General features: G+C 39.8%; 1 protein-coding gene across 2 annotated transcripts in view; it reads left to right on the plus strand.

Moving 5' to 3' along the window:
* The window catches only part of Ankrd44 (ankyrin repeat domain 44), a 298968-nt gene that overhangs the window by 91508 nt on the left and 183060 nt on the right, over positions 1-24400 (plus strand). For both annotated transcript variants that reach the window (XM_027924996.2, XM_027924997.2), the window contains exon 2: positions 16649-16732. In XM_027924996.2, coding sequence (XP_027780797.1) covers positions 16649-16732 — 84 coding nt within the window. The remainder of the gene's footprint in view (positions 1-16648; positions 16733-24400) is intronic.

Here is a 24400-nt window from a genome sequence, read left to right on the forward strand (position 1 = left end):
CCTGCGGTTCTGGGATGAAATCCAGGAATCTGTGGGTTTTTTTTTTTTTAAAGTTTCTGATACTCAGCCATAATTGGAAGCCTTTGACCTAGTCCAACTTCTGACCCAACACAAGTATCTGGGTTATGTAGACTTTATTGGAACACCTCAGGGACCATAGGCCACTACATCTTTACAGCTGGACAGCTGCTCTAATAACAGTACCCAATTCTGCTTTTCTGATAATACCCAGGCTTTAGTTTGGGTTCTCTTCTTTAGATTGATTGATTCCAACACCACCTCTCCCACCACATAGCCATAATGATTTTTCTGATATTTGAAGTTACTACTCTGTTTTTTCAAAAGTTTTTCTTTTCCAGGCTAAACATTCCTGTTCCTATAAACTAGAATTTACCAACTGGCGTCTGTGGGCTATATCCGGTCTAAAGATGTATTTTGTTTGGCCTGTGGTATTTGAAAAATATTGAATGAATTGCCAACATTTTTAAAGTCGGGGCATTTCACTGAAATGTCTGAGGCTCTGGCCTCTCCTGAAAACTCAAAAGATTTGGAACCACAATTTCAGCTTAGCTCAGCTTAACACACACTCCAGATTGCTGCAGCTAACCCCTCCAGAGCACTGTCTATCCCTCACCACCTGAGCCCCAGTGTGGCCCAGTTTAGATGCTTCATTGTTCTTGTTATCTTTTCCTGAAGTGTCCCATGGTCCTATCTTTTAAAAAAAGTTGTTTCCCTTTATATTACAAAAATCATATTTGGTAATAATTTAACCATAAACAATATTTTGGGAAATTAAAGAAGAATAAAACTCAGAAAATGTACCTTCTAATAACCCTGTTTTGCATTTTAATAAATTTCCTTCTAGTCTGCTTGTGCTGTGTGTATTGTTATATGAGGAAGCTGGGATCATACTGTAAGTAAGTTTCATAAATACTTTTCTCCCGTGTTTTCCATAGCTCATAAAATTTTCTTAATTTTCATAGCTAAAATATTATTCTTTATATACTGATTTTTTTTTATTATGGCAAAAACACACGTGTTTTTGGTGGTCTTTAGTACATTCACTGTGTTGGGCAGCTACCACTGTCTACTTCTACAAGTTCCCTCATCCCCAAAGGAAATCCTGTGTTCACTGAGCAGTCACCTCCCTTCCCTCCTCCTCCCATCCCTGGGCAGCCACTGTTATGCTTTATGTCTCTGTGGATTTGCCTACTTTGAATATTTCATGTAAATAGAATCATATAACATGTAGCCTTTTGTGTCTGGCCTCTTTCACTTAGCGTAATGTTTTCAAGTTTCATCCTTGTTGCAGCATCCATCAATACACATGATTTCCTTTCATGGCTGAATCATACCCCATGGTGTAGCTGTAATGTACTTTATGTGTCCATTTATCAGTTGATGCCATTTGGGTTGTTTCCACCTTTTGGCTACTGTAAATAGAGGTGCTATAAACATTTGTGTATAAGTTTCTGTTTAAACACCCATTTTCAATTCTTTGAGGTATATACCTAGGAGTGGAATTTCTGAGTCTTAAGTTATATTTAACTTACCGAGGAACCATCAAACTTATTTCCACTGCAGCTGCACCATTTTTTCATCCCAATCAATAATCTTCCAATCTCCTCACATCGTCACCAACATTTCTTTTCTGTTGTTTGTTTCTTTTATTTTAGCCATATAGTATGTGTGAAGAGATAGCTCACTGTGGGTTTAATTTGCCTTCTATACTGACTAATGATGTCCTATCTTTTTATATTGACCATTGAATGTGTCTTTTTGGGTTTATGTGTTCTAACTTATTTAATAATTTCCTAGTTTTGACATTGGTTGCTTTTACTTTTCTGCTGTCATGAATAATGCTATTATGAACAATATTAAACAAAAAATGTATGACTATTTCATTATTTCTGTAAGACAGTTTTTCAGAAGTGGCACTTGGGGTAAAAAATGTACTGTTTCCAAGGTGTTGTTATCAAGGCACAATTTCAGTGCTACATGTGTGCGCAGTACACGTGAGGGACTTGGGAAGCCTTGTCAAGTGCTTGGGCTAAATGTTCATCCCAGACTTATTACATTAGGCTCACTAGGCTGGGAACTGCTTTCCTGGGTGATTCTGATATGCATTCCAGTCCAGAACTATGAACCAGATTTCTTCTGCACTAAGTTAGGCTTTTTAGAACAGTACACAACTGACCCACTTTGAGCCACCACTCAGGCCAGCCATGAGCAGGTTGGTCCTGCCTTTTTCCCTGCTGTGAGTGACATGTTCAGTGGTACAGCTGTTTTGGCAAAATGAACTTACCATCACCTAATTCTATTGGTGGATTTTTTTTCCCCCTCATAAAATCTAATCTTCTACCTCTTCTTGGGGAGTTGAACCCACCTTTTCTGTTGAGGAAATAGAAGTTCCTGTTGCCTGGGTGACTTGCCCTCGGTTTTATAATGCCCAGTGATCAAGGTTAGCTCAGACTCAGGTCTCCTGGCTCTTCGGGTAATTTCTTTCCACTTCCCTTGGTGGCCTTGTTTCGACATTCTTGATGGGTCATGATTCAAGAGGCAAAATGTAGTCTCATAACGCCAAATGTCCTCAGAGTGCCCTGAAAGAGAGCAGGCCTTGACACATCCCGGCAGGCTGCTTCTCTCTCATGAGACCTTGGTTTTACTGCCTTTGGCCAAGCCTAGTTCTGTCCCTTGGCACAGGAAGGGCAGCCAAAGTCTTCCTTACTTAGAACAATGGGACCATGATCTCAAAAGAACCATGATCATTTTGTGCACTGACAAGGTAACAATTTCTGAGTTTTGATATCAGGGTGTAGTGCAGATCCCCAAATCTAGATTTAACATGCAAAGACACTAACGTGGTGTTCATAGCATTTAGAGCCAATGTCAGAATATGGGTGAGGAGAAGGATGTGGAATCACCAAGTGAGGAGCCAGTCTCAGTTTTGGGGTTACAGTGGACTGTAGAACCCTCCCTTTTCAATATTGTGTTTCAGACCTCAGCCCTATGTGACAGGGCTAGTGCAACAGAGGTCAAGGCACTATTGTTTTTTCCCCTAACACATAATGGAAGAACACAGCAAATCAAATTTTGTTTAAATTCAGTAATTCACTCTTCTTATTAAAAGCCCTTATTTTCTGCAATATGATTGTAAAAGTGAAATCTTCAAACTTGGCATTCAAGTTAACATCCTGGGAGTGAATCTTGTTTTCCTAATGTTTGAAAAATATGTTGAAAGCTAATCTTAGACTGGGAGGGGCAGTGAGAAAGAGCTAATCATAGACTTCTCTGTAGTGCCCCCTCATCTCTGAAATAAAAAGCACCTTAATTTACTGACGCATATTTCATTTGCAGACCTTTCTCGTGGAGATACTTATGTGCAGTATCAAGGCATAATATATGCTTGGCACATACACTGAGTCCTCAAATTATATTTACCAAAAATATGACAAAATTTAAAACATGTTAATAAGTATATTTTGTATTTAAAATGAATTTGGGTATGTCACAGACATGTGATTGTAATATGGAGTGGAAAACCAGCACTATAGTGGCTATCAGCGTCAGTATTTTCACAAAGGTTTTGTTTGTCAGAAGAACTCAGTTTGGGGTAAAACTGCGATCAGTTAAACTTTGATATTGCTTTCTCTCATGTTTTTCATGTTATTTTCCAGATGGACAGGAACAGCCTAAATGACTGCTATTGTTTGAAGGGCACACAACAAGGTAGAGTGTGTGTGTGTGTGTGTGTGTGTGTGTGTGTGCATGCACATGTGTGGTCAGGGTGAGTGGGGCATGGGAAAGATAGGAAGGAAGAGATTTGGAGGTGCTTTCAAGCTTATGCTTGTTGGAAGTAGTGCATTCTAAGTCGTGGTTAGTGTAATGCTTTGTGGAGGCTAAGCTTGGGATTCTTTCAGGTTTTTAAAAGGCTGGGTAGGGCTGATAGGACTAGGAGAAGATGGTTTGGAATTGCAGTGACTTGGAGGAGGGACCACTTATTGCCACTCTTCCTGAACATGTACATATCTAATGCCCTGGCTCACGTGTCATCCCAAAATACAGCTTTATTTTTCTTCAAAGGTCTAAGCCATTCCTACACATTCTAGTCCTGCCTCTTCCCCCAACACTGCTCTGGCTTCTTAGCTCTTCTTGTCCCCTCTTCTCTAAGGCAGAGAAGGCTCCTGGAATTTTGGGCTAAGGGGACCTCTCTCTGCAGTCCATCATTGGGCAGAAGGAAGACTTGATATCCATTTGCAGCAGGAGCTCAAGTCAGTCCTAACTAACATAGTGTAATTGTTCTGTGTGTGGTAGGGTTATTTCCCCAGTCATATCTGGCACTTTCGGAGGAAGGGACTATGTCACACACTTCTCTTGTATATTTCATATAAATAGCATATTTTAGATACTCAGCAAATGCCTTCAGCTCTGGTAGCATTTCTTTGTGCAGTGTGTGGCCAGGAAAGGTACTTGTAGAGACTTGTTTTTGGGAAACAAACTAGAAATAAACTGAGTGCCTATCCAAAGGGGGGTAATTGAATATGTTATGATGTATCCACATTATAAAAAGAAATGAGCTAATCCCATAACTGACCTATCTGGAGGATGTCCTCAATATATTATTATTAGTAGTATTGCTAATTGAAAGAATAGAGAAATTATTCTTAAAATTTCAAGAGAAGGAAATAGTAATACTAAAATCCAATTTTTGTGAAACAATTATGATAATCTCACATATCTGTTACCTATTTTTTACATACAACAGGAACATAGGGAAAGCTGTCAAAAGATACACATTGACCTGTTAACATTGATGATGGAAAAAGTTATTCAGTTTTTCTTTTACCTGTCTTTGTACTGTTGCCATATAACTACTAAGGAAAACTATTAAGATTAAAACCTAGCAAACATAGTCAAAGAGAAAATGCATAGGGGTTTTGATGTATTTTACAGTCTCTTTTCCATCTTGTTTCCTCCTATTTTTGAAACTTCATGATTGTGGTACGTATTTTAACTGAATATTACTTAGCCATAAAGAAGAATGAAATTATGGCATTTGCCGGTAAATGGATGGAAGTGGAGACTATCATGCTAAGTGAAATTAGCCAATCCCCCAAACCAAAGGCTGAATGTTCTCTCTGATATGAAGATGCTGGCTCACTCTAGGTGGGAGGGAGAAGTGGAGGCTCACGAGATTGGACAGGGGGTAATGGAGGGAAGGGAGGGGGCTGAGAATGGGAAAGACAGTAGAATGAATCAGACATAACTTTCTTATGCTCATATATGAATACACAACCAGTTTAACTCCACATCATGTACAATCACAACAGTGAGAAACTTCTTCTACTCCATGTATGTTTAATATGTCAAAAAACATTCTACTGTCATGTATAACTAAAAAGAACAAATAAAAATTATTTTTACATGGAAAAAAACCAAAGAAACTGCATGATTGAAAAAAAAATGAGTTTTGTCCTCTGACTAAATTTTAGTTGGTGAATCAAAGAGTATGAAAAAGAGATAACATTATACTTGGGTTAGGTACCCTGGTTTTGTGCTGTTCCTCCAGCTCAGGACACGGAGTTGTGTTTTTTCTTTCTTCTGACATGAGGATAAACTTTTCTTCTTACCCAAACCTAGACTGAGAATGTGGCACTGAAACTGAAAGCCCAGGGCTCTGGTTTTTGTGGTGGGGTGGGGAGAGAAGTAGCAGGTTATACAGAGTCAGGATGCTAACTGACTTCAGAGCCCCAGGAACTTCCGGTCCAGAGCTGAACAGAACACAGTAAGCTTGCACAGTGGAACAGTAAAGACAGCCCATGCTGCAGGACTTCCGGGGCTCCCTTGCTGATGGTTGGGGCAGGCTGCTTGAGAGAGACCTGCTTCCTGCTTGTGTGCAGTCATACCAAGGGCTAGGCCTTGCTACTGGAAAGGTGGAGATAGTTCATTTACCTTTCAGATATGCCTGTTGGTCACCTTAAGAATGCTCCCTTGCACATTCAAAGGATACCCCATCCCCAGAACCATTTTCTTAGACTGCTGCTGGAGTATCCTTACTTGTTTTGCCACCAGTTTTCCCCTCTAGTTCATCATACAATGCATTTCCAAAGTGATGGTTCTAAAGCACAACTCTCAAGTCACTCCTATGCTCAAAAAATATCCCTCAGTCCTACAGAAGAGAGTCCGAGTTTATTAGCTTGTCATTCAAGGCCTTCTATGATCTGATCCTTGTCTACTTCTTGGCCTGCCTCCTGTTTCTCATGCTCCATTCAAACAAAGCTGTTCCCTGTGCATGTTTACTCTCTCCAGTTTTCATTTCAAAGATTGCACGGTTCAGGAGGCCAGAGACAATTTCTCTCCCTTTTTCAGGTACTTCTCATGTGGTATTTTGCTTTATGTTCAAACTGTGTCTACTTGTACACTTCCTGTTATATCTTGGTCACTCTATCAAGGGAAAGATTGACTATGACATCTCAGCGATAAATTTCTTATACTTAGTAAATTTATTATTTGTAATGACTCTGTTGAACTGAGCTGAATGTGGTCATCTGAAATGTGCCAGAATAATTTTTAGAAAACATATCTTTCATCTCTTGTTGGGTTGGCAGCATGTAGAAAAATAAAGGAAATACAAACTTGGTTGGTGGCTCTGCAAGGAAATATGATATGACTGGCCTTTTGGGGTAAGATTTTCCATTTTATATTATCAAATGTTTTTCAGTCTCTTAGGCTCCTCTCTCTTCCTGCTGTCTTATCATTTCCCTTTGGCATCTGTCACCTTGCTATGATTTTGGGTGGGAAAATGAAAGATGCTTCCTGGAAGAGTGCACAGAGGACAATCTCTAAGAGATTTGCATTCCTTTTGATTTTCCTGGTTTTGTGGACAGCAGGGGACCCTTCATTCATCTCAGGTAGATACCAATCCAGATCCTGGTCAACTCACTGCCGTAGACTTGCAAGTGCTCAGGACAGTCAAGGTGAGGGAGGAGACTCAGTTTGCATATGTCCTTAGTCCCCTACCTGTGCAGACATGGGTGAGTTAAACTGCTCTCTCCCTTTCCAAAAAATGCACATGGAATTCAAAGACATACATGCACGCACGCACGCATGCGCGCATGCACACACACACACACACACAGAGAAGCAGGAGTTAAGGGAAATTGTCATGACTTTGCAAAGTCTTGGTTATGTAGAAAGTGACTTGCTAGTATTTTGAAAGAATCCAGGCTATAACAAATTTTAGACTAATTCAATTTGGAGTTTGCCTGAATCATGAATGACTTAATGACTAAGTTGGCCCATTCATCTCACATATAGTAGTACCAAGCCTCTTAAATACAGCAGGAGTTGCCACTTATTTTGCTACAGTGATGGGCCATTTTCTGCTATATTTTTAATTTATTTATTTTTGATACTCGAGATTGAACCCAGGAAGGCTTAATCACTGATCCACCTCCCCACCTTTTTTTTTTTTTTTTTTTTTTTTTTTTTTTGAGACAAGGTCTCACTAAGCTGCTTAGGGCTTTGATAAACTTCTGAGGCTGGCCTTGAAGTTGTGATCCTCCTTCCTCAGCCTCCCAAATTACTGGGATTATAGGCATGCTGCTGTATATTTTAAAGGAACACTTTGCATTGTTGTCCTTTTTGGGACAAGGGATGCACATAGTAAGTAAGAATAAAAAGTCGTTTATTATATCCTAAAACTGAAAATGACTTTCTGTATCCAAACAGGCAAAGAAATTATACTGAATACACTTGCAACCCTGATAATCATCTTCTGGCCATATGATTTTTTTCTCCACAAAGATATACTTTTATTGATTCATATTATTAAATCATCTTTTTATTGATTCATATTATTAAATAATCTTTCATATTTGAAATGACATGAATTTAATGTGCTATGTGATACAGTTGTACAAAGAATGTAACCAAAATGAAGATGGGGGAAAAAACCCCTATTTAACAGTTTTTCAAAACAGGAAACAGTTGTAGAAGGACATATTGTTGTTCTTTTTTTTCCACCTAAGTTATGTTGATTTAAATATTCTGTATGAACTAACCTCTGAGATCTGTCATGCTTTTGCTTAAATTGGCTTTCTTTAAAAGTTAACTCCCCAACACTATTTAATTAACTCAGCTAAAGTTTAGAGTTGATCTCAAGCCATTTGAAACGAGATGGAGTGAGAAAAGGATGTGAGGAGTTGGCGGCAGATGCCGATGAAAACATGGCACTTGGCAAAGCGCGTCTGCCTTGTTTTGCTTTGCGTTTTTCTTTATGGGTATGGCCTATGTTTGAAATGTGATGATTTAAATTCTGTGATCAAGTGACAGTTCTGACTAAACAGAGCTTCCATCTGCAGAGGTTCTGTGAGTGTGTGTGGGTGGGGAATGGAAGTGTTCCAGAACTAGAGGAAATAACCTCGACTTCACCTGGAAACATTAGTGTCTCCGGGGCAGGAGTTTTGGGCTATATATAAAGAGTGAAGGAAAGTGAGCCAAATTTGCATCTAGGAAGAGAGCCAGCATCAAAGACCCAAAAACAGTATCCGTAGTTTCCACTCTGTCCCTGTAAATAGACTTGAGGAGCCTGTGACAAAGGAAGATCAGAAAGGCCCTTCCTTGGATTGTGGCCACTGCCTTCTAACTGGGTCTCAAACTCCAGCCTCCTCCAAAGCTTAGTGCTCCCCATGGCCTGACTGAATGTTTGCAGAAAACTCCATTCCTTTCTCTTGCTCAAGATCCTAGTTCCTGTTTGTCCACGAGATTAAGTTAAAATGCCTTCTGCTGGCATGGTGTTTCCCCAAGCCAGCTATTTACTTTTCTAACCTCATGTTCTATTTATTTCCCAACGTGAAAAATTTATACCACAGTCTAATTCTTCAAAGTTTAGCTTAATGCCTACCATCTCCATCTTTCTGATAATGCAAATGCAACCCGAGGCACCCCCTCCCCCTTTGAAAGATCATAGCCCTTTGTTTCCTGACTTTGGGTAAGACTGTCTAAAAAATTAGCTATTTTCTTGGGAGTAACCATATAGAGAAAAATAAAAATATAGCTACTGTTTAGTGTGGAGAGAGACTGTATGTCCTATGTATGGTAACTTTTATGCTTGTGGGCCATCAGGTTTCAGTGTTTCTCCCTAGGGAAGCATATTGAAACTGAAGCTGAATTCCTGATATCATGTTATATTATGTTATTATAAAGATGGCATTGAGCTGAGGTACTGAACTGGGAAAATTAGGAAAACTAAGTTCTTGGTCTCAACTTTGCCACTAATAGGCAAATCATTCAACCCCCTCAAAGCTCCAAACAAGGAATTTGTTTCCTTTGTGAGCATCGGGAGATCACTGAAGAAAGGTGTAACTGTACAGGTTTATACCATGTAATTTTACTTAAGTAGTAAAATTACAGTCTCAAGTCCCATCAACTAGGCATGAATATGTGGCACATTTTGATAAGCCAGAGAGAGATGATGTACAGTGAGTTGTTATTATTTGGTTTCACAGTTTAGACATTTGGGTACAGAGAAGCTGTGTGACTTTTGACGTTGCCCATTGTGACAAAGACCAAACAAGGGTCCGTTTGATTTTTGTTCCCCTTCCTGTAAAATCTTCTTGTATGATGGTCCCCTCTGCCTTAGAGATGATATTGAGTGGATTATAATCCTAATCTGATTTATTTGTTTTGTAATTTTTAAGAAATCCTTTATTTATTCTCTTTGTAGGATGGACATCAACACTTGTCTGTGAAGGCTTATGAGATCGTTACTTCGAAGTCAGCAGTAACCATTGTTTCCACTGAGTGCACTCTAGACATCTGGTCTCGTACATGGGGACATGGCATATGTTGTGCAACTTCTTAAACACATAAACTGGCTATCTTAACTTTGTTTTGTAGATAGGCAACTATGGCTAGGATTGAATCCCAGGTCAGTTAGAAATCATAACACTGATCTCTGTTCTTAGGTAAAAAGAGAGATCACAGGTCAGTACAAATCAATAGTACCTCCAGATTTGAATTTAACCGATACTATTGTTTCTTGGTTTCCTTTTTCCTAACTTCCTGTGAGTGACTAGTAGCAAAGTTGACGTACCTGGGCTTCATTTTATCTCATGTTAGCTGTCCCCAGGTGAAGATGCTAATGAGCAGCATTATAGAGCAGAGAAATAGCCAAGGAACATCTCAGATAAGGACTGAGCAACAAAGGATATGAATGTTCCACAAACTGGGAAATTGGCCCTTAAATAGCCATTTCATTTTCAGTGCCTGTGTGTAATTCTCATTTTGGAAAATGTTAGGTAAAAAAATTAATTTTCTCCATTTTTTTGATGAAATGCATTTCACTTTTCATCGTGTTTTAGAGTTAACAAGTAGCTACTTAGAGGATATATATTATCACTTGGAATTTATGCTTTTTCTGTTTTTATTAATAATTGGAAATATTAGAAACATTTACTCTGCAGCATTGTCTATACAGTCCTGCCTCACTCTTTAATTAAAAAAAAGTTTTGAGGGCTTAGTGTATTTTATATAGTTCTGATGACACTTAAACAGATTTTGACTTTATGATCATCATTATCTTTCTGTGATGGAGTGAACTTCTTCCCAAGTAAAAAGTAATCTATACTTAGGACGTACCTAATGGCAGTTATAGCAGATCACACAGCAGGACCCACATGAATAGAGTTAGCAAGTTTTGTCCATTAAATCTAGTGACTCGAACAAATTTTTATTACCCTTTTGGAAAAATGCAAGCGCTGCCTCATGCAAAAACCAGTTGTTACCTAATGAAGTGTTTCAGCTTGTTCATGTAAGCTGATGGCTTCATATGGCCGCATGGTGCTGCATCAGCTATTAGCTACTAATAGCACGTTCCCACATCGCTCCCATCTTAGAATGCTCAAATATGGGCAGATGTTTAGAATATCATCTTTTAAAAATCTTTTGGCTATTGATCGATTCCCAGCATCCAGTCCTGATTAGAATGCAGGGTGTTTTCTTTCAGATTTGGAATTTTTAATTACCTAATCAGAAAAAGACAAGCAGGAATTTGTAATGCAACGACGGAGCATCTCCTGAATGCTTCTTGGACTTATTACCATAGTCTGTAGTTCTTGATGCTCATGCATTGCTTATCTTTCAAAGACTAATTACTAGTAAAGAACATGCAGCTCTAACAAAGAGAAATTGTAGTGTATTGTACAGTGATTTTAGCAAAAATCGGATTGGTGATGTATTATGAAATCCTTGTAGGGATAAGGGTTGGAAAGACAGCCTCATTGCAGGGTGCAGTGGATAATCTAAACCAGTGGAGCTCGCTCTGTAAAATACACAGTGGGTTTTAGTCTTAAACGAATGACGTGTCTGATGCCACTAGTAACATATTTTCAGTGGAATTGAGGGAGCAATTGAATTGTGTTTTGCTATTCAATGTTTTGCAATGATGAAGTGATAATTTAGTACGGGGGGTGGGGTAGATAACTTTGTTCTTATTTCCTAAAGCCCTGGACACTCAGGGATCAATAGGAAAGTTGGGTTGTTTTATTGTTCATTTGTTCTTTGTATACACATGGTGTGTATGTATGTTTCTTATTACTTTCTTGGAAGCTTGAGTTCTTTTATCCTTTAAATTAAGTGGATCCTTCAACTACCTCACTTGCCTTAATCACACAACCTGAACATTTAACTCCAGGTAACAAATGACCATCTTGCTCCCCCTAGTGGAATTGTAACTCTACTTCAAAGTTTGAGAGTTAAATGTTTCACTAGAACACGTTTGATTTAATGTCTTATTTTTGGAAAGTAAATATTTTCCAAGTTTATTTTTGAAGAATGAGAATAAAAAAATATTGCAGTGAATGAGATAAAAGGGATTCAGGTAGAAACAGTGGTGTTCTGATGATAAGATTTCACTTCCTGGTGTTAGCGAGGTTAGCTACAAAACGTATAGTGACTGCCAAATTCCAGGAGCTCTCTGTTCTTCACTTCTATCCTTGGAAGGTCAGGTGTCATCAGCCTGGTGGGCAGTCACCTCTAGAAGTCACTGTTCACACTCCTGGGGGAGATGGGAGGGTGCTGGTTATTGGTGATATGGAAAGACAAGGACTTTCCCATCCCAAATAATATCACTTGTGCCATTGGAAACTAGGTTCAGGAAGTATCCTTCTGCCTTCTTAATTTACTCAAGAGACCATATCAGTATTTGCAGCATATGGTAATTATCCCAAGCTAATAGCTGCTAAGTCTTCTAAAAAATTCTGGTAATCGAAGCTAAAATAATTGCCACTCTCTTCACATTTTCCTTTTTTTCCCTTGCCACGTTTGATTTAATGTCTTATTTTTGGAAAGCAAATATTTTCCAAGTTTATTTATGAAGAATGAGAATAAAAAATAAAATATTTGTTTTTTCAGGTGATCCTTGTTATGATTTAGTGTTTATTGAACTTTGTACTCTATTTTGTATCCTCATATGTAGATGCTAGAACTGAAATGTGGGAAACTGTTAAAAAAATACAGCCCTCTACTTGTTGAAGGATACATTCTAAGACTCCCATGGGGTGTCTGACACCACAGATAGTAATTCTGTCTATATAAAGTTTTTCCTATACATCCATACTTATGGTGAAGTTTAATTTATAGATTAGGCACAGTAAGAGATTAACAAAAAATAATAAAACAATTACAATAATATACCTTAATGAAATTGCCCGAGTCACTATTATGCTCTGAGGCCATTAATAAGTAAGAAATGCTTAAACATGAGCACTGTGATTCTCTGACAGTCACTTTGATAAATCGAGACAGCCACTAAATGATTTATGGGCAGGTAGTATATACATAATGGCTACACTGGATGAAAGGTTGATTCATATCCCAGGTGGGGCAGGCATAAGATTTCATGATGTTATGCACAATGGCACACAATTTAAAAGTTATGAGATTACTTACTTCCAGAATCTTCACTTAATATTTTTGGACTGTGGTTGAGTACCATTAACTGAAACCCATCGAAAGTGAAACTGTGGATGAGTTTCAGGGAGGGGCTATTATATCTTTATATACCAAGGATTAGCACCCTGCTCTTGTGCAGATAAAGCTTTACTTTTAAGCCTCATCAAGGTCAACATAAAAGCTATAATGGATATCAGATCGAAGGGCAGCACAGTATATGCTCTCAATAACTTATGAATAAAAATATTGTAATTAGAATATTCCCCCTTTCTTAAAATTATTTAAAGAGACACTATTTAGATGCATTATGTTCCAAATATTTATTCTAAGATTTAGTGTTTACCTGGGGAAAAATGAAACAGCAGAATTGAATTAAAATTTCATCAAAAAAGAACATCAAAATGCTCTCTGGGCCTGTTTTATTTGTGGTGTATATGGGGGAAAATCAAGAGAAAAGCTCATAATATTAAAAAACTTATGTTTGCTCATGAGTTAGAGTAATTTAGTTCAAGAATTACATCCATGCAAACATACAGCTTTCATTTAAGCAAAGTGTGAATTTTGGAGTTCTGGTTTGGAATCCTGTTGTGTGATGCTTGTATTCACATTTGCAAAGGCAGATGTTGCTATGGTCACATAGCACAGCTGGACTATAGATGTCCATCTAGAAGGCTTTGAGCCCTGGAGAGCAGGCAGTGTTTGAATGGAAATCAGCATATCTCTCTGCATATATGCCTAAGCCTAGCTCTGTATGTGTACAGTGTACACATGTGCAGCTGTCGGGATCTGAGTGCATATATAAGCCTGCAGCGCTGGAGAAGTTACTACCACAGCTCAGCCTCTTCCCAATGGATGCTGGGAATTTTGCGCACTGACAATATGATACAAAGCCGCTTTTAGCAGTGCCCAGGGATATTTGGGAAGCTCCGCCACAGACCTCTCCCTTCTTAAGGACTGTTCTGGTGACCTTCTCTGGCAGCTGTGTCAGAGTGCCTCTCCTTGGGGACATTCCAGGCATAGCTTGGAAGGCTTGCCTTTCTTGAGAGGCATGAAGACCTAGTGAATGCAACAGAATATCTGTCTGCATTCCTTACACTCCTGAGGGATAGGCTTTGCTTACTTTGCTGTGTTCCTTTAAAGTGACTGACTGGTGCATTAATGACTGGGGTAGGTTTGCACCTTAGAATCTTATTTTCTCAAGGGTAGAGTGAGCACTGTTGATTTAACGCCAAAATCCTGTCACACCTGGCTTTTCTGTGTCATCTATGGTTGTTGGTGTTTGGTTTTTAAAATTTTTCTCTTTAAGGTTCAAAAACGCAGAAATTCACATATGAGCATTTAACTGTGAGCATGGCAGAGAATTATGAAATAGATAATTGAGATTCAGCTGGAGGCTGGGTCAGCAGGTGGTCAGCAAGAATGTGGAAGGACCTCCTTATTTTGGGACAGAGCAACCAGCTAAACTGAACCAGAAGAAAACCAGTATTCTTTTCAAGATCATCTTTCTTGCTACTTAGTTGTTGGCAATTGGAGAAAATATATCTATACCTTGGAAACATAGTAGACCTGACAGAGCATTTGGGGGTGGGAGGGATACATCTGTCCATTTTCTGGTAGCTTTCATGACACAGGGGAAACCTGTGGACAAACATCTGGCATGTTGAAATATTCGCCTGCAGTGTGACATGTTTCATGTAGTGTTTCCTTAAGGAATCTTACTATAGCTACTGTTAATGCTTATATTGGTCCCCCAAACTATCAACAAACACCGTCAAAACCTGTAAGAAAGGCAGCAGGAGGGTTAAAAAAGAGAAAAGAAAGTTTATGGGGATAATGAGGACTCAGACTGCCAAGTAGATAGCATGGGGAGAGGTCAAGGTAGATGATGATATTTTACCCAAAGTCAGTGTTTGGCAATAGTTACTAAAAATTAGATGGTGACTTATTAAAAATCTAGTCCCCTCCATCCCCCAGATATATTAAATCAGAATCTCCAGATAGTAAGTATCTTGGTTGATTCTTAATGGAAAGACAAATTTTGGGAAACTGCCATCATCTACTTGTCTACTGGTACTAAAATATTTCCAAGTTGTAGGTAAATGTGCAGTTTATGTATGTACATGCTTGTATGTGGGCATATGTGTATGTGATTGCCAACGATTTTGAAGTTTGAGAAGAAATGGTCAAATATTCCATATTGGCATCATTAAACATCTCTTAACAAAAAGCATTAATTCTTTGTTTGGTTACAGAAGGTTTTCCCATACATTACCTCATTTTATCCTGATTACAAACCCATGGAGAAATTGGGCAGCAATAATCAGGCTCAGTCCTAGATTACCCATGGGAATTGGGCTCAGCATGTGGTTGGAAGTGGTAGAGCTGGCTCTGAATAGGATTTTTCACCATGTGGGGTAAACCTATCCCACACCTCCCAAGGCCACTTTTCTGCTTTCATCCCACACTCTAGTCACCAGGTTGATGACTGTTTTTGACTTGTCAGGTTCTTCTTATGTCCACCCCTTTGCATATCTGCGCACACTCCTGGATGCCCCCTCTCCCCTGTGGGCAAACTCATTCATGAAGTTGCCTTCCACAAAGCTTTTCTGAATTTGGTTTTGTCCTTACCCACCCCTGACCCCACCAAGCTAGTTGCTCTTTCAGCTGGGTTTCCATCACACTTGATGGATCCTTCTACTATGTATTGGGGTCTTCTTTAGTATGCATGGGTTTAATAAGAGCTCAGTAATGGCCCCTCTGACATTCTAACCCCTCACTATACTACTTAAATGGTAGATTAAATCATTTTTAAATTAGTCAGTACTTGTTGGCTAAAGCTATGGGAAGCATTTGGGAAAGATTTAAAGGGTTTTACAAAATTGTCAAAAAAAAAAAAATAGTTCAGGTGACCTGAAGCATGGCCACTAACACCCTCTATGAATGGAATTGTTTGAGGCTTCTAAGGAACATTTTCTATTAGGAAGTGGAAGAGTGATAGGACTCTTAGTCTGTTTGGGCAACAGCTCTCAGACTGGGTGGCTTAAATAACACACATCTATTTTCTTACAGTTCTGGATGCTGAAAGTCTAAGACTAGCTAGCAGGATTGGTTGATGGCAAGGCCCTTATTCCTTCTTGCAGTATCCTCTGTGGCCATTCTTGTGTATTCAGGCTAAGAGAGAACTTGGGAGCTCTGTGTCTTCTCCTCCTCTCATAAGGACATCAGTCCTATTGGATTAGGGCGCCACCCTTATGACCACATTAATTGTCTTCCAAAGGCCTTATCTCCAAATATAGTTACACTGAGGGGATTAAGGCTTCAACATATGAATTTTTGTGTGTGTATGTGTGGGGGGGCACAATTCAGTCCATAACGGGGACTAGAAACACAAAATCATATATTTGGAAATTTTAGGGCCTATCAAAGACAATTTCAACTACAGGTGATTTTCATGTTACACTTACTTTAGTTCATAGCCCTATGAATGCTTTCAGGTTGCATTATAGTTATTTCTTTATGTAAATATCTCTCCAACTAGACTTCCAAGTGAGGGTAGATCTGAACCTTATTTATTTTTGTCTGCTGATTATAATTGTCTAACGAACTTGGAGCAAATCTTCTTCTCACCGTCTGCCTCTGAATGCAATACAGTGTATTAATTGTAGTTCTAATTCCTGTTCCCTTGTGTTTACAGCCGCCTCTCGTCCAAGCAATCTTCAGTGGTGATCCAGAGGAGATACGGATGCTCATACACAAAACTGAAGATGTGAACGCACTGGTAAGAGATGCTGGGGTTTTGTTGCTTAGGCCTGCTTCACCTGGGCAGGCAAGGCTCTTCTCCTGTTCTGTACTGCGAAGCCCTTTAGTAAATGGTGAAAACTCTGGATGCTTTCTTAGAATACTGTTTTATAAGCCCACCCAATAAATTACAGATTTCAGGAAGGAAGTATACTGAGATATGGTTATCAAAATATTAAAAATTAAATTTCTGATATAACATATATACTTCTTTATTAACACTTTAAAACAAGATACAGCAGATCCCGATAATGACCATAAAAAGTGAAGCTGGACATGGTGGCACATGCCTGTAATACCAGTGACTTGGGAGACTGAGGCAGGAGGATAGAGAGTTCAAAGCCAGCCTCAGGAAATTGAGGTGCTAAGCAACTTAGTGAGACCCTGTCTCTAAATAAAATATAAACAAAGAACTGGGTGCCCAATCTTCAGTATTCCGCCTTGCCCCCAAAGTGATGAGCATAGTTAGTATTTTGAGTTATATACCCTAATCCTAATATCATCTGTGCAATGCCCTCAATTTCTACTAGTGACAGTGTTGATGCTCTTGTGGCTTGCATTCTTGTGGCTTGCTGTATGCATTCATAATGTAAGAAAATACTAAACTTCAATGAGACATCAGTACAACTAAACATGTAATATTCTCTTCCAAGGTGATGAGCCCATGTAGCAGGGCTTGGCAACCTGTGTTCCTTCACCTGGATGCATTTATATAGGCCACCAGCTATGAGGTTTCCATTTTTTAAATAGTTTAAAAAAAAAGACAAGAGAAGAGTAATATTTTGTGACCCATAAAAATGATATGAAATTCAAATTTCAGTGTCCATAAATAAGGTTCTGTTGGCACGTGCCTTGCTTTTGCATGGTAGCAGCTGAGCTGAGTTTTTGTGACAGACTATACATAACCTGCAAAAAAAAAAAAAAAAAAAAAAATTCTTTCTAGCTTCACAGAAAACGTTTACTGGTTTCTGCCCTACAGGGTTCACAAACCTGGGAGGAATGACTGGCCCAGGCATCCTGTGTTCCCCCTGAAAGTGTATATAATAGGTATGTGCCTTTGTGCACCTTGTGTATTTCTCTATGAAAAGGGTCAGGTATTTTATCAGATTCTTAAGAGATCCCCAAAAGATTAAGAATCAGTGGATCTGGAAGGTTTTCAAACGAACAAGCCAACCTGTGATGAAGAAAGGTAAAAAGAGTTAGTAATTTACTCTTTTAATAGTTTCCTAGAGGTAGGTTGAACAAGCAATTATGTGTGGTACATGCTACTAATTCTCTTAATGTAATTCAATTATTGAAATACTCAAGTCCACCAGGGAGAAGAGTTCTCTTTAAAGTCTCTAGTGTTCAGTGGAAATGACAGAAAGGGTCAAGTGCCTCTTTAGTGTAAGCAGAGCTTTGCCAGGGAGAGAGAGACGGTGTTGAAGGTTGCATTTCTATCTGGTTGCTGAATGCTTTATTCAGAAGACAGGTCTTGTTCTGTGGCCACAGCCATTGTTTCATGGTAGTGCAGGTTGGTGTGACTTTTTGAAAAGGCTTGTAGGGGTTTCTCCCCAGCTTGTAGGGGGTGGGGTGGGGTGGAGGGAAGGATGTTTTGTGACATTTTTGCAAGGTAAGCACAGATAGAGCCAGGGACAGACTACTGGAGAAGACAATTGGGCACTGATCCAGAGCCTGCGAGGTGTGACCTGTACTTTTGAGAGGAGGCCAGGCAAGTGAGTTCACTGTCCAGTCTTCTGATATCACGGGAGTCCGCCCAGCCTGTTTGGTGGCTGTGGGCCAAGCTTAGGCAAGCCCAAGACAAGGTTACTACCTTTTCCTGATGATCATGAGCAAACAGAACTTTTGTTCAGTCACACACCAAGAAAGGTTGTACTGGCTCCTGAATGGCCTTTATTTCTCCTTGGGCAAGTGACAAACAGTTGCTGGCTGATAAAGGTTTAGGAGAGATTAACTTAAATCGTAACCCAGCTGTATTGCTGAATTAGTTAGATAGGTTAGCTGCTCTAACATGTAGACTCCTGAATGTCTGATGGGTGTATGACATGGGAAGTTTAGTTCTCTTAGGAACAGATTAGAGGAGTGACCACTATTCTACATAGGGGCCCAGGTAACAGTCCAAGTTCACTGTTGGGATCGTCTCCAGTTTAGTGAGCCAGAAGGGACAAAAGTGCCCTGAGGAGAAGTGTGGAAAGATCTTTATGGATCAGCTTGGAAGTAGCATGTTTCACTTCTGCTCAGACCCCATTCACCAGAGCTCTGTGATATGGCCACACCTGACTACACGGCTGAAAGTATGTAACTGTGCCCCACCAATATTTGGTCGTACATAATCCTAGGGAATTCAAATGATGCCTCTTACTTATCTATGGGGTTGTCTTATCCATTCTACAATTACTGAGTTGAGACCATGCTAAGTGCTAGAGACAGAACAGTCTGATAGTGCTTTCTCTCATGGAGTTTATAGCACAGCCGAGAAATCAGGAAATGAGAAATCACTCTATGGCACTTTTTTTTAAAAAAAACAAAAAACTGGGAATGAACTTGGTGGCACTCAACCACTGAGCCTCCTCCCCAGCCCTATTTTATATTTTATTTGGAGACAGACTCTCACCTTGCTTTTGCTGAGGCTGGCTTTGAACTTGCGATCCTCCTGCCTCAGCCTCCTGAGCCATTGCGATTACAGGCATGCGCCACTGCACCCGGCATCTATGGTACATTTTTGTCAGTGAAAATCCAGGGCACTTTGTCAGGGGAGGGGGTAGGTTGATCATGAGGATCTGACAGAATGTGTGTAAACTGAGGCCTGAAGGACAGTAGGAATTTGCTTTATATCTGTGTGCCGCTAAATGTACGGTAGGAGGAAAAGGTGGGAAGAAGGAGGAGTAAATGATACATGAGCAGCTGTATGGCTGAAGGAAGCCTGCCTTCCTTAGGCTCAATGCTCTTCTTTGCCAGTGTTGCTTGGGGATCAGTCCGATTGAACATTTCCCCCGGGGTTGGGGTGGAGTGGGTCACGCAAGGGAAGTGATTGCTGGCAGAGGACCTAGAGAGATGGGGGACGCCTGAAGATCTGATCTGTAAGCTTGGAGTGCATTCCAGGAGAGAGGAGGAGAGGCTGAGAACTGATACACCTGAATGTCAAGGAAGGGAAATATATGGTGGAAGAGCCTCCTGTTCCTAGGAAGACAGTGTTTGCTTCTCACCTTTCGCTTTTCTTCCTTTACTCCCCACTTGCTATTCTCTTCTTTCTTTCTGGTGCTGGAAATGGAACCCAGGGCCACATGCATGTTAAGTATGTGCTTCACCATTGAGTGTACCCCAGCTCCTCGCTGTTCATTTCTATCCCAGAGTCTGAATTTTTCACCTTTCTTTTTTTCCCTCCCACCTCTCCGTGTGTTTTGATGGGCATGTGTTCTTTGGTGTAATTCACTCTTTGATTAGCTGATCCTGGTAATAGAAATCAGTTTCATTCAATAGGCCCTCTGTGTTTTCCTCCACTTTCTTTCTCACTAATGGTATTCATGAACCTATGCTTCAACGAAACCAAATTACTCAACCCTTTGAGATTCATTTTATTCTCTTGTGTATTTCTTACTTCTCTGTGTCCTAATTTCACCTGCCCTTTCATACCTACTGCTCCTTCCGCTAAGGTGTCCTAATTTTCAATTTCTGTCTGCTGACTTCTCTGCTACCTCCCCAACCCAGCCAAAGAGATCTACCTCTTCTCTCAACTCCCACAGTTCTTTATACTTCATTGATCACTTTCCACTCCTTCAGTTATTTATTTCTATATTTTGCATCTGAGAGATGAATATGCTTGATGACATGATCATGATCTCATTTATTCTCATTTGCTCAATTGCCCAGCCTAGTCTTTGCTATACATTGAGTGAATGACTTAATCCCACTTTATTGAGTCAACTTGTGGTGACCTACATTTTATTTCTCCCCTCGAGGACTAATTGTGGAACAGAGTAAGCATCTGGCTTAGTGTCCCTCTGGTGTAAGTTGTAAGATGGAATTCTTTTTTTTTTTAATATTTATTTTTTATGTGTAGTTGGACACAATGCCTTTATTTTATTTACTTATTTTTGTGTGGTGCTGAGGATCGAACCCAGGGTCTCGCACATGCTAGGTGAGTACTATACCGCTGAGCTACAACCCCAGCCCCGAGATGGGAATTCTTGAAGGATTAAAAGCCTACAGATTGATTTGAGGAGACAGAGGAGGATCAGGAGGAGCACACTGGTTCTTTGTGTGGATTCTTTGGCTACTGGTGTACCATAGCCTGGAAACATGGGATGACCATTGTACACTCTGAGAAATACATTTGAATTGACCTGCTATATGGGCTGAAAATTAGAAAGTTTCTAGAAGTCTCCATCCAGCTAACCAAATTGAACTTGAGGTGGAGAATAGCTTCTGAATTTCCAAGTTTCAGGATGTAGGGACCCAGAAAAATCAATATGTGAACTCAATAAAATATTCTTGGGATTATGTTCTGACAACACAATGTTAAGAGGACTGACTTACCATGCCACACGCTAACAGGGACAGAGAAAAATTGGCACCTGTCCATGGTGAGTGGTCAAGATGGGAAAGGAACTCTGCCATATGAGGAGTAGTTATAGAAATTGGTGATGTTTTAATAGACTTGGAAAGGCCAGGAGAAGTGTCCTAAATAGTTCACTTTATGCAGATAAGTTAAACCTGTCATATGTCATGTGGTTGTAAGCTACAGAAAATAAGATTTCAGGTCAAAAGATAAATAATAGCTGTGTAAAGAAGGAAGGAGCTGGGTGCGGTGACACACACCTGTAATACCAGCAGCTTGGGAGGCTGAGGCAGGAGGATAGTGAGTTCAAAGCCAGCCTCAGGAAAATTGAGGTGGTAAGCAACTCAGTGAGACCCTGTCTCTAAATAAAATACAAAATAGGGCTGGGGATGTGGCTCAGTGGTCAAGTGCCCCTGAGTTCAATTCCCGGTACCCTCCCCCCACCAAAAAAAGAAGGAATGAGTTGACTCCACAGGTATGCTTCTTGAACCTCCTCTAGACTGGAGGTTCTACAGGTGACCAACAGTAGCAGAGACAGCCCCATTCTCCTGTCTTGCATCATTCATGGTACTTTGTTCCTTTGAGTCTTCAGGATCAAAATTTCTTCTTGGGATAGCACTACTAAATTGGGGTTGGCATGTAAGTTGAAACCTCCTTCCCGCACCTGGACTGAGTGATATTTAGTCTTTTCCAACTGTAAAAAGACTGTAGTTCCAAGATTTATGAATCTCATATAATAGCAACCCCTGATGTTTGCTTCTTTTTTAAAAATATCATTTACAGAAGCGCAAGTGCACTCATGCTTATTATTATACCAAATAAAATTAACAGTAATTGCTCAACATCATTTAGTACCCAGCACATGCTCAATTTTATTTCAATAGTTTCAAAAATGTCTTTTTACAGTTGAGTTGTCCCCAAATTGATTTAGTCCATCTATTTTATTCAACAAAATAATTTTGTCAAGCAGTTAAATGTTTATTGCTTGCACTAACAGGATTTGACCCAAGTATATTGATGCAATTTCTTTACCCTCTCTAATTCCAAGATAGAAGGAGATAATATATGAAAATAATGAAATAAGTCTTGAGACAAAAGCTAAGCTTGTCTCAACAAAAAACTTCTAGTAAACAAAAGGGAGAAAAATCATCACATCTGCAGTTCTTGATTTGAGGAACTAATTTAGGTGATGCTGGCCTGCTACTCTCAAGATCCAAGTGAAAAAAAGGACACTGGCATTGTATAAGGAGGTGGCTTTTGGGCTGGAGTTATAGCTCAGTGGTAGAGTGCTTACCTAGCATGTGTGAGACACTGAGTTCTATCCTTAGCACCACATAAAAATAAGTAAAATAAAGGTATTGTGTCTATCTACAACTAAAAATGTATATATTAAAAAAGAGGTGGCTTTTTAAAGAATGAGACATATTGACGATAATAAGCTTGTAATTTATTTGTGGTGTGTGTGTGTGTGTGTATGTGTCTTTGTATGTATATGTTGGGTGTTTTACTATTTCTTTTAAAAACAGAATATGTTTTAAAAATCCATTCATGAGGGCTCAATATGGCTCCACCCAAAGAACTTGGCATGAGCAACCTACTCTCTTCTCTAAATATTTCTCAGCTTGGTTCTATCATGTCAAATTTCCTCAAACATTAGAAAAATAAACCGCAGCCTAGATTTCGATGCTTCTTGGTTTTTGTGTATTTTTCCTCCTACTTGCTTTTCTTCTCTTTTAATAAAGAATTTGATATGGGAATGAAGACCTGAGATGTTTTGCCCTCTCAGAGACTTGGCTATCCTCTAAATTAGACCTGAATCCATAATTCTGGGAAAACAAGAGCTGCAGGCAGGGGTGACAAACCAGATCTCAGGGTCCTAAGAATGCCAAAAGTGCCTTGTCAGTGGGTGTGACGAGTCACTCGGCTCCCTTCAAGTGCCAAGCAGGAATGCAGGTGCCCTGTGCCTAGACTTCAGTTTTTAAAAGAAAATACAGGAAATCTCTAAATTGTTAAATGTTGGTTCCCAAAAAAAAGGTTCCAACAGTGTCAGGGCCAAAGAAAACATATCTGTGGGCCAAATCCAGCCTGTAGGCCACTGTTTTGCTAACTGTGGATGAGAACAGCAAACATTGAGCAGTTGAGGTTTCTCTGGTCACCTGCATCTGGAACACTATTGCCAAGGTCCTGTGTCCTGGGGAGAGCAATGGCTTGTGTTTGCTAAGTGTTGAGAGCATTTCTGGCCGGGTAGTCAGGGGTGGTGGGGGGTGAGAGGGGAGCGTAGGGAAGCTTGTAGTTCCTTCACAATTCTGGAAATGGTGCTTTATGTCCTCAGGGTAGGTGCACTGACAATACTGTCATATCCCTCTGCCACTCCCTGGTTGGACCCTTGCCCAGAATATGGGGTTGTGACTTCAAAGCCATGACCTGTGTCCTGTAAAGGATGATTCATGAACTCTTGATGGCACCAATCAGGTTTGTAGAGATGGTGCTTCATGGCTACTTAAAATGTGTGAAGGCAGGTCTGATTATCATCAGTCCTTGTTATCCTGTGGAGGGTGCTCAGCAGTGAGAGGCCTGATTTCTCCAGCACTGAGTGTGGAAGTTGGGGAGCCAGCCTCTGAGAGGGAGAAGTCTTACATGGTATATGATTTACAGCCTCCCCATAATAGAGATGGGTGTTTTGGAGCTCTGGAAACACTCCAAGTATAATGGCAGTAGTGTGTTTTCTTTTTTTTTGGTTGTTCAAAACATTACAAAGCTCTTGATGTATCATATTTCATACATTAGATTCAAGTGGGTTATGAACTCCCATTTTTACCCCAAATACAGATTGCAGAATCACATCGGTTACACATCCACATTTTTACATAATGCCATATTAGTAACTGTTGTATTCTGCTACCTTTACCAAAAGTTCTCTATAGGTTTAATGCAATGCCAATCAAAATCCCAATGGCATTTCTTGTAGAAATAGATAAAGCAATCATGAAATTCATATGGAAAAATAAAAGACCCAGAATAGCAAAAGCAACTCTAAGCTGGAAGTGTGAATCAGGCGGCATAGTGATACCAGATTTCAAACTATACTAC

This window comes from Marmota flaviventris, chromosome 11 (assembly GCF_047511675.1).
Source record: "Marmota flaviventris isolate mMarFla1 chromosome 11, mMarFla1.hap1, whole genome shotgun sequence".
Taxonomy (NCBI): domain Eukaryota; kingdom Metazoa; phylum Chordata; class Mammalia; order Rodentia; family Sciuridae; genus Marmota; species Marmota flaviventris.